The sequence below is a fragment of the Myotis davidii genome, unplaced genomic scaffold (genome assembly GCF_000327345.1).
Source record: "Myotis davidii unplaced genomic scaffold, ASM32734v1 scaffold653, whole genome shotgun sequence".
Taxonomy (NCBI): domain Eukaryota; kingdom Metazoa; phylum Chordata; class Mammalia; order Chiroptera; family Vespertilionidae; genus Myotis; species Myotis davidii.
Window position 1 is genome coordinate 1,327,930 of NW_006285129.1, and position 11,636 is coordinate 1,339,565.

The 11,636-nt window shown below is 42.5% G+C and overlaps 1 protein-coding gene across 1 annotated transcript; it reads right to left on the reverse strand.

Annotated features, from left to right (window-relative positions):
- Positions 1 to 6,778, reverse strand: TDRKH (tudor and KH domain containing). The gene is made up of 13 exons (XM_006755712.1): positions 6,628 to 6,778; positions 5,805 to 5,911; positions 5,018 to 5,207; positions 3,672 to 3,811; positions 3,239 to 3,560; positions 2,255 to 2,415; positions 1,894 to 2,066; positions 1,621 to 1,685; positions 1,192 to 1,343; positions 890 to 991; positions 537 to 633; positions 263 to 352; positions 1 to 79 (listed from the first exon to the last, which is right to left on the reverse strand). The coding sequence occupies exons 1-12, from the start codon at positions 6,749 to 6,751 to the stop codon at positions 300 to 302; spliced, it is 1,686 nt and encodes a 561-aa protein (XP_006755775.1). The 5' UTR covers positions 6,752 to 6,778; the 3' UTR covers positions 1 to 79; positions 263 to 299.
- Positions 6,779 to 11,636: the final 4,858 nt, after the last annotated feature.

Sequence of the window (11,636 nt, forward strand, 5' to 3'; positions counted from 1 at the left end):
CACAGCAAACCAGACTGTGTATTAATAAAGGACTGCATAGAGATCTTTATCATAGGCTCCTCTCTCCAGGTACCAAATCCTGCCAAAAACACAAAGAGACAAAAAGCTTGAAAGGACTCAATCTGAGAGCAAGTTAAGCTACAGGAAAGCAGCTGCAGAGAAGCAGTGTTTAGATAGGCTGTGGGGAAGAGACTAAGCAAGGCCCCTGTTGTCACCCTCGTTACTTTTCCTGTTGCTACGGATAGGTGATAGCTCCACTCACAAAGCAAAGCAGATGGCCGAGGCAGCTGAAGCAGACTTCAGATTAAGTAGTCCTCTTCAAGGTTATCATCACCAGACACAGAGGCAGCCTCTACACAGCAGGGATGAGGAGAAAGTTAGACACTGCCCTAATGTAGCAGGCATCGCCACAGGCTCAGGCATGCTCAATGACCACCTTGGTGAAGGGCCAAGCCGTACAAGCTCCCTAGTTTGGAGAGACTGACTGAGAAGTGGTAGCTTCCAAAGACGCTCTAGGGAGTAAATGCTGCCTGTACCTGATAAGCTGAGGCAGGACAGGGTGTTTGCCATCTCTCCAGGGCTCTTCTTACTCTCAGTGAACATGCTGCTGAGAGAGGCAGCTGCTTCTGTGGCCTGAGAGGATGAAAGCAAGAGGAAAAGGAAGACTATGTGAGCTGGTGGGAAAGGAGCGGCCACTCTGTCACTCTGCTCACAGGATCTGGTTCAGGCAGTTGAGCCTGGTAGCTGAGAGGGACACAATGTCCCCTCCGATAACCTAGGAAAGAGCTCTGCAAACTGTCATGCATGACTAGAAGCCCTCATGTTTCGCAAGGCACGAGCTTTGCCCCAAAGCAGCACCCTCAATGACTGCAATAGCTCGCTCACTCACCGCATCGTGCAACATGCCTGGGACAGTTCTGTTTTCCTCCATGTCTTCAGGAAGCTCAACTGCATATCCTTTACGAACTAATTCTAACCCAATATCAAGTTTCTGAGAAGAAAAACGAAAAGGGAATCATGTTCTCTCTGTAAGGAAGGGCACATCTGAAGAAACGGCAGAAGAGCTAAGATTAATACTTGCAGGATCTTACAAAGTAGGAGTAACATCAGATAGGTTTTCTGGGACAGAAAAAGTAAATGAATCTATAAATATACTAAAGCTAGTGAACAATGAGCGAACCCCAATCTTACCTTCCCATTGCTAGTATCATATAAGTAGATCTTGGGCCAAGTTGAGGCCCCAGTCTGGACATAGCTAGAGATCTTGGCCACCAAGGGCTTCCAGTCAGCACAGTGAGTAAGTCTGTCAAACTCATCCAAAGCTTCCTCTTCCCACTGTTCACCTGATAAAAGATTGTAGGGAGAGCCCAAGAAGGGGTCAGTGCTGACATGGGGAGGATTATACCCTGGAGGGAAACTGGAACTACCTCTTTCTACTCTGGAAGGCACTTATGTCTGACTGCCAGGCCAGTTTCTGGCTGTTGCTTTCTAGTGCTGGTGAGGAAAAGACACCTGAGCCCCTTTAACTCAAAAAGCCTTGGAATGTGAGGACTCCTCCCATGTGCTGTATCAAAGTTATTCTATTTGGAGGCAAGGTCAGTAAGTGTTGTGACAATTTACCTGCGGGGGCGATCTGCGCCAGACTACACTCAATTGCTTGAAATGGAAGGCTTAGAAAGTCACTCCTAAAGTGAAAGAAATTGAAATTAGACTCCTGGTGCCAGAGGGCCTGCTTCCGACCAACCCAGCAGAAGATAAGCTTCTGTTCTCTGTAAATAGGTTCTCCCAAATCCCCCTGGTGATGAGTGCCAACAGCTAGCTCACCACCCTGTGGCTAGGGTTGATTCAACAGTTGGCACTCCTGCTGGATTCTACTCTGGCCTCCACACTGACCTGAGTGCCCTGAGGTCCCTCACTGGGCAATCTCCATTATCTCCAAAGTCAACAAAGTAGAGGTCCAGGTTCCCATTCTCCAAGGTGCCAAGGACCCGGGCTCGATACCAGGAACCATTTGTAGATAAAGGAGCTGCTACAATGTCTCCTACATGCACAGTTAAGTCGTCAGGCTATACATGGGGATAAGGAGTCAGGAGGGGTTAGAGTTAGGAAGGGGTAGGCTTAAAAATAAACAGACAGTGTCAGAAGGAAAAAAGAACAAGTAGTTGCTCCACAGGAAAAGGAAAAAAATATACCACAATCAAAAAGATATGCCCTTTTTTTCATCAGACCGAGCCCTGTCCCTTTGGCAACTCACCAGACTATTCCCATAGTGCTGGGTCATCTCATTGACAAGCTTATCCAATTGCAGGCTTCGGGAGCCAATGATTTGGATCCAGAAATGGTTAGGATGTTCAGAAGCAGAGACGTAGACTTCTAGGAACTCATCAGCATGGAAACTGAAGTCAGGACTGGGGACTAAATACAGGGATAAGCAAGTTAAGCTGCAGAATCATCACCATCTAATATGGCAATCATATCAGACTCACCTCTGGTTGGAATGACTAGACTGCATCAGGGGGTACAAATACCAAGCGGCTATTACCATTTTAGAAGTGGCTGGAGGGACAACTGGATGAATCATACAAGAACATCCTGAAGAGAGGTCTAAGCTATGTTTTGTACTTCCTATATAACTGAGTAATAAGAGAGTTTACATTCTTACTCATCAGCTATGTATTCAAATTAATCACCAATTATAGTGACGGTAAATCCTCCATATGCTAGCTGCAGCATGGACCAGTGAAAAGATACATGGACAGATAGGGGCTTGTCCAGATTCCATTCCTCCACTGAATCACTATGTGACCCTGGACAAATTTGAACTTCTCAGGGGCCCTAGTTTCCCCTGCTCATCCTATACTTATGTATAAAAGACAAAAGCTGACAGCCTTTTAATTCTTCTTGAATGGTGATGATTTTTAAAAATAATGAGACAGGCAAGAAAAATCATGCTGTTTTATTTAAAAAGTATGTTTGGTGAAAGAAGATCATGTAAATTCATTATTTGATATATTACAGACTAGTTTCCTATGAACTAGAATATTTCTATAGTGTTCTCCACATTAGTTGGTTTATATTCAGAAAAATATTATCTTAAGTACTAATCCAAGTAAAATAGTACCAGAAAGACATATCTGTGATGAAAACTTCTAAGTGTAGTAAAAAATACTTCCTATTTGGATTATCTAAGCTAGTATTTCTATTTTCCATGTAACTATGGGTTCCCTCTGTTACATACTTTCAAACATGGACATCTCTGGACTGGTCTGGGCTCCAGACTTCTGAAAGCCGTCACCATTAGGTTTCTCCCAGGAACCTTCTTCTGGCCCCGCAACAGCCATGTCACCACCTCCTTTGCAGGGAGGATCTGCCAGCCGAGAAGGCTGCTCCATGCTAGTACTAGTGTTTCTCCATAAGGCTGGCTCTCCAGCTGCACCTGGCTCTGTCACTTCCTCTCTTCTTACACTGATTGGCTGCTTGCGTGGGACTCTGGTTTCTGCAGAATGAGTGATTCTCTTCCGAAGTTCTTCATCTTCTGAAACTTTCTCTAGTATCAAATGCTGTGAAAATCAGAAAAGAGATGATATCTATGTGGCCAGATATTTTGACCCAGGAGGGAATGAAGGGTTCTTCTTATTCTTAGAGATGATCCAAGTCTATCAGCTACTTGCCTTGGCTGCTGTCACTTCCTTCTGTGTTCCTGAGATCTTTATAAGCCTTGATAGTAGTAACGTCCCCTCTGATTCTTTGTCACAGGTAATTTTGGCTCCAGAGGCCTTACAGATAGAACGAATCGTCTCACCACCTCTCCCTACATTGAACAAAACATAAAATCCTGTCCTTACATTCCGGCCAACATTAACTGCTAGAGAAATCATTATTTTGTATATACTAAAAGAGAGTCAGTGCCCATTTTCAAATTGAACAGAATGCAAAATAGTGAATGGAAAGCAGGAGCTACTAAAGTCCCTACTGTAAGAAGGATAGTTCCGGATATTTGCTCTATCCATTTTCTCTAAACTCTAACATTGGCTAGGTTAACTTCTTCATGTCATTTCCATTTTCTGACCACTCAGCATACTTTACATCCCCACTTCATTAGAAGAGATCATATAAGGCGTATGAAACATTGGACCAAGGAAAGGACATTTCTCTGCCTCTAACAGCAGCATAAGTAATGCTCTAGACTAGAGGAAAGCATGACAGGTACTCTACAGAGCATTATCTACAATGATTTGGGATAATATAAGCATCCTCAGCTTCCCTTTAAAAATCCATCATTATGCCCTGGCCAGTGTTCTCAGGGGTCAAGAGCATCAGCCCATGCACCGAAGGGTTGTGGGTTCCATTCCCGGTCAAGGCCACATACCTGCAATGCAGGTTCCATCCCTGGCCCCTGTCGGGTTGTGTTCGTAAGCAACCAATCAATATATCTCTCTCACATCGAAGTTTCTCTCTCTCTCCTTCCCTTCCTTTCACTTTCTCTAAAAATCAATGGAAAAAATATCCTTCTTGCCCCAACTGGTTTGGCTTAGTGGACAGAGTGTCGGCCTGTGGACTGAAGGGTTCCGGGTTTGATTCCCATCAGGGGTACATGCCTGGATTGCGTGCTTGGTCCCCAGTGGGGGGCATGCAGGAGGCAGTCACTCAATGATTCTCTCTCACCATTGGTGTTTCTCTCTCTCTCTCCCTTTCTCTGTGAGTAACAATACACTTTTGAAAAATATCCTCCTCGGTGAGGATTAGCAACAACAAAAATCTATTATGAGGTAAGTAACATTACCTGAACACTTTTGGAACATATTTGTAAAGTTCAGATCATACAACTTCTTGAGATGATGGGTTTTGCTTTGCCAACAGCTCTGTAAAAAGGAAAGCTCTGATCTCAATGTCCCTTTTTTTTTTTTCCTCAGCAAGGTGAAGGGGAAGTAGGCCAGGAAAAACCCTTGGGCAGATGTGAAAGAAAGGCAAAGGTAAAGAATAAAAGGAAACAGTAGAGGAAGCTGTCCAGTGGTACCTATGATTCTGCCCACAGATCTCTGGGGAACTGAGAGCTGCTCAGACACTGGGGCAGTCTCTGTCAGGATCTGATGGATTGCTGCTTTGGCCTTGCACACCTGAACAGGAAAACCACTGATAAGCAGCACCCGCTCATCGCCTACATCCTCCGTGTCCACATCAATCCGCGCACCTGTCTGTTTCCGCAGCTGCAGAGAAAAGGATACATGGCGACATGCTCTGGAAGAGCTCCCCTTTAGCGAAAGACACCCTAAACCTAACCTGGAGGTAGATGGAACTGGACACAATTATCAGCAAAATCAGGCTGTATAAGCAGTCCTCACTTATAGGTACTTATGGAAGGAGATTAGTGACAAGGGTAACTCCAAATAGCAGTTAATTTAAAACAATTTCTCTTTGTACTTTGAACCCTCTTTTCTCCTAATTTGATTTGTATAGAGAATCAAGTATTTTGCTTTCTTGACACACCACCTGAACAATGGAAGATGGTAAGAAGAACCAGGCAGAAATTCAATATTTAATGTCAGTTAATGAGAATTTGAAAAAAAAGCTAAAATGCAGCCAATCCCCATTTCAAGCTAAATTGTCCATTCTCTAGGGAGAATATTCATTTCTAGAAGGTAAACAGCATATTAGCTAAAAAGTTCCTGTGTTTTTTTCTTTTCTTTTTTTGTGTTTTTTCTTTTCAAAATATACATAATGTGGGTGGATTTTGTGGGATGAGGGCAGAGAAGGGAAAGTAGAATCAATCTCTGGAAAAGCAGATTCCTGGCTCACACACTTACCTGTTTAATATTGGCTCCTTGCCGGCCAATTATGAACTTCACAGCCTCCTGGGGCACTCGCATCTCTATCTCAATGTCGTCCTCCCCAACAAACGTCAGCCGCTCTTCTGCACAGATCATGGCTCATCAGATCAGACTTAGATTAACACCCAAAGCTACTACCAGCCCTCCCCTGAATCTAGCTGTCAAAGAGACACTGATCCAAGAGATAAACTGAAAATCTCAACCACAATGACAAAGAAAAGTAGCATCTGAGTGGCAATTAGAAGATCCCCGTAGACCAGAAAATGAGTATTATCTCTGGGATACTGCACAGATGCTAAGTGTTTTGGTAAAGCATTTGGCTCTGCACTCAAAAGCTGTTGGACTTTAGGCAAACTATTTCTCTTGGAGAAAAATGGAGGCTAGATGTTGCCCGAGTAGTCCATTAGGCTCAGAACTTCTCCTGTTTCTACAGAAATAATTTCTCTAGGTCCCCTCTAGGTCCAGCCCTTAGGGAAAATTAAACCCCACAGTTAGCTTTCTCCTAATAATTAAATAGAAGGAATATATAAAAATGATAAGAGTATGGATATTAAAAAAATTAAAAGAATCCACTGCAATGTTGATGTTGCCGAAGGGAACAGATCAAAAGAATTATAAAATGAATTCATTTCACATTAAGAATATAGAAAAGAAGAAATCAAATAGTTTCAAAGACTCCTCATGAAAGCCAATTACACCCCAACAAATGATCACCAGGCTTTTCATTTCAGTTTAACAAGGCTGTTAAACTGAACATGGCCTGAACATTTCCATAGGCACAGCTGTGTGGTTCACATACCTCTGCTTTCCCTGTATCTGCGGTACAGGATGTAGGCAACCGTGGCACCGGCTGGGATCCCGAGGCCCAGTGCTATTTTCTGAGTAGTGGACAAACTTGTCCAAGAAGTCCGTTCAGTGGACATTTTCTGCTGTAGTCTGACTTATATCCTAAAATAAGCAAATGAGGGAAAAGAAGAAACTTTCATCCAATACCTTTATGACTGGCAGAGACATATGGGAACACATTATTATTATTATTATTATTATTATTATTATTAGAGAATACTACTGACTACTTTTCTCCATGTTAAGAGCTTGAGCAGACTCAAAATCTGTTTCATGTAAAAGGTCTCAGGGTATTTTTTAAGTTAGTTAAGGGACACATACATATACAACTAAATAGAGGCACACTTCATCCCTGCATTGCAATTAGAATTATACACTGATCACAGTCGTAAAAGACAAAGGAACAAAAAATTATTCAATATTGAAAAAATTAGATTTTTATTCCAAACTATTTAAAATTTTGAATATGCGCCTGTCTATGCTTCCCAGCCTTTCTTGAAGTAAACTTTCCAGTCGTTTCCAGTGCTTAGTAAACAGTAGCCATTCAATAAATATTTGGTCAATAATCATTTGTTGAATGAACGAACTTCCTCTACTTCAGCAACTGTTGCCTGCATGTGAACTCATTAATGGCATAAAAGGTTCTTTGTAATCTGATTTCTGCCTACCATTAGATTCTAATCCCAGCTCTACTACAGGCATATGATGTGCTCTCTTACGTATCCTTGCTCTGACATGTGTCACTTCTGTCTTCCTAGTCTTACTCTTTAGTCCATCTGGCAAAATCCTATTCCTTCTTTAGGTCTCATCTCTACCACTACCATGTCTTCTGAGGTCTCCAGGGTTTCCCCTAGCTGACATCAGGTGCGTTTCTCCTTAGCTCACACTGCCCTGTAAATGATGCCTCCATGACAGCACTTGTTCACACTGTAGGCAATGGTTTATCTGCTGCATCTAGACCACTGGTTTCACCAGTGCAGTTCAACCACATGTATTAAATAGATGTGCTAGATGCTACAGTATATGTATGAAGATGAAACAATATATGTATTTAATAAAATGCCACCAGCCACTTTACATACATTATTTTATTCAATCTTCATACAATCCTGTGAAATAGGAAGTAACCCATTTTGCAGAAGAGTACACCTGATTAAAGAGGTCACCTAAACTCTTACCCAGAGTCTGGGTTATTATTTGCATATTTAAAAACTTTTAAAGTTACTTTGGAAGCACTCTCAGTGAAACAGTACCTGGTATCTTTATTTTGGTCAACATACGCAATTCAAAATGAATAAATACTGTTGGAAAACACTATAAGTGGCAAACATAAACAACTAAAGACAGTCTCTATTTCCAGATATTACAATCTGTAGAATAAGATACAATGCAGCTTTTAGTAAAATCTGCTTTAAAATGAGCGAGGAAATGTAATTTATGCTACAATTTGCTTCCAGGTTAAAAAAATTCAACCCTTATGATATAAAAAAAAAAGGTTGTATCCTAGTAAGCCTAAAAAAGCACATTCATTAATAAACATTTATTCCTACTTAGGAATAAAACTTTGGCCTTTCAGGAGGAGTGACAAGGAACAGAAGACCTAGCACAGAAATCTCATTCTGAGGAGCATATAAACATCACATAAGGAGACTGTAGGTGGATTTCTTACTACTGTCAGTCAGAGGACCCAGTTTTGCATCTGGCCTCGGAGAGCTTTACGGATCAGCAGAAATGAATAAAGGTTGTCAAAAGTTTGACAAATCTACTTTTTTTCTAGAAATTTAATCCACTCTCTTGCCCAGACTCATGGCTTGAATAGAAAAAAACAAAACCTCCTTTTATCACCTCAGTTAGGGCCTCTTTTCAAGTATCTTGTTATTCTAGGCAATTAGTTACCCAGTAAGTAGACCCAGTATACTATGTCACTTTTATTTATTTATTTATTTATTTATTTTTAATCCTCACCTGAGGACATGTTTATTGATTTTTAGAGAGGGAGGGAGGGAGGGAGGGAGGGAGGGAGAGAGAGAGCGGGAATTGAACCATGACCTCCTGGTTCACAGGTCGATGGAGAGAGAGAGAGAGAGACATTGACGGGTTGCCTCTCAGACACTCTGACCATGGATCGAACTCACAACCTAGGTATGTGTCCTGACTGGGAATCAAACCTGTAACCTTCTGGTGTATGGGACGATGTTCTGACCAAGTGAGCCTATATCACTTGTAGAGACTGAGTATCAACCCAAAAGATTGTGGCTGCTCCACATGCCCACCCACCTTATAGTGGGTAGGAATAAAAGGGTTGAGTTTTAATGTGGGGTTATTAGAGATATGTGGTTCCTTCCCTAACTGGATAAATATCAGTTTCTCTCTCCCCTGCCCCAAATAAAACCTTTCAACATTTCTATGAAAGTTTGGGTGGTATCATGTAAACATCTTTTTATATACCAAAGGAAAGGAAACAAGCTTGGTTTCATAAAGCAGATTTCTTTTTTGCTTAATTCTTGAGCCAAAAGAACTACCATTTTCCTATATGAAGATATGATTTATTCTGGGTGTCTAGGAAAGATTTCACTTCTTTCATCTACTGGCTACTTTGTTTATTTCCTCATATGGTCTCTAAAATGCAAAGCTTGTCTTCACTATTAATGTGCACCAGTTAATTAGTAGTTGTGGGCTGAGCATGCTCAGGACACAACAAGGAATAACTGTTGCCCTGAAATGGTCTAGTAGGAAAGATCAATACCAAACCAAATGGCAATGCAAAAACAATATAAATTTCTGGTTAATGCAACAGCTGGGAAGAGCTAGAACTTAAATGGTTTATTTCTTAGATGGTACACAGGTGAAAAATCACCCTGTTAAAATGCAAATAATTTATCTTCTGCATTCATAACAATAAATATAGAGTATTCAATGTGTGCGTGGCCTTGGGGATACAACAGCTCAGACAAACTAGTAGCTGCCTTCAAGAAGCTTCCTATCAGGTAGGGAAGGTCTTATTTTGATCGACAGCAGTTTGCAGGTGTCAAACGTTTGGGGAAACTGAAATAAATCCAGTTTGTGAACAAGATCAGTCATAACTCGATCTGAACTCTAATGCTGTCTGCGTTTAACACCACTTTTCTGGCCATAATTCATGCTTATGGGACAAAGAAATCACAGAATTTTAGAACTGGAAGGGACCACAGAAATTACCTAATTCCACTAATGTTGGAAGTGGGGAAACGGAGGCCCAGGGAGATAAAGAAATCTCCCTAAGGATACACAGCTAATGAGTCATTTCCACACAATGTGGTTTGAAGACCAGTCCCGAATGGCACCTCTTTAAAGGAGAGTTACAGCATTTTTTTTTTGTTCCAGCTCAGAAACTACCAGGATCAAGGCAAAAGGATACCTGATATTCCTCTGGCTCTGCAACCAAATCCCCTCAGTCCTGGCCCTTGTACTATATATTGGATTTCACCGCTATGGGCTTCCATAGTATGTGCTCCAAACATTCCTTCACAACACATCCATTGCTTGTGATTTCTGACTAATGGCTGTGTCTATAGCGAGAACGAACCGGAGGCAGCAACAGTGGAGGTAGGGAGACTTAATTCAGAAGCTAGTCCAGGTGTCAAAGATACAGATGGAGAAAAGTAGCTGGATCAGCGAATTTTAACAGGCGGCATATATAAGACTTAGGAATTGATTATGGAAACGTTGGAGGGTGAGCCAGGCAGCTGGCTACCAGGTTCCCCACCTGAGCACCTGGCAGAGGTAACATCTAAGATAGAGACTATTGATAATCTGGTGGTGGAAGGGGTGTGTGGGGTAGGCAGATGAGTATCTGTGACCAGGATTCATTCACTGGGTGACTTCTATGTGAACCGAAAGCTACATTTTACTAACTTCTCTTTGGATATTACAAATGAAGTGTGTGCCCACAGGGTTATCGGCTGATGTCTCAAAGAACGCCTATCGACTTGACTGGTCTAGTGTTTTGTTTTTATTTATTTTACAACTGACCCATTCTTTCACACTGCTGCAAGGTTCTCTTTAGAAGAAAGAAAAATGGGAAATAATATGATGGAAACGGGGACAACTGTATTGTACCGACTGCCAGCTTGTGTTTCATTTTATTACATCAAATTGAATGTGGAGAGGAGACAATCGATCACCAGTTAAGGCCGCCAAGTCCCAGGGGAAGCTGGGAAACGGGAAAAGGAGACACGGATCACTTCGAAATGCGAAGTGTAGCTCGAGGATGGTTTTCATCAGTCAAAGCTAACTCCAAAGCTTCCTGGCATGTGTATTAAATAGCTGCTAACAACTACCTGACAGGGTTTCGCCTATTCTCATCATTTCGAAAACCCAGGAGTCAAGTTACACTGAGTTCCATCGGGAAAGGACCTGGCATCTCCTCACAACCAGAACCTGCCCAGCACCCAAAACGCGGCGACAGGGTGGTGGGAGTGCCCCGTCCCATTTCCTCATCCTTGCTGCATTTATTTTTAAATCGGTAAGACAGACAGAGACAGAGAGAGAGAGAGAGAAAGGAGAGAGAAAGCCTCAATCCATTTCTCGTAAGCTGAGAAGAATCTTAAAAAATTTAACGTTGGCACGGGACTCTTCAGCCAAAACCCATGATACCTGCAGGGAGGAGTAGGGAGGGGAACTGGGAAAACAAACGCCCCCCAATTTATTCTTCTGACGACTGCAAATAATCATTTTATTAGAGATAACGAAAGAAAAAGCAGGGGGAAATAAAAGGCAAACCTAAACTGAGAGCGGTTTTCAAAACCAAGCGGTCCATGGAAGTGTCCGAAGTGGCAAACCCTCTCGCACCGGGTCCGCTGTGGCTTCACCTGGGCCTAGAGCATCCCCTTGGGCGGCGGGCGGCGGGGTGGGAGGTAACACCGTCCCGACAGCGCCTCCCCACGGAGGCTCCGGCCGCCCCCGGGCCCCGCACCCTGGCCT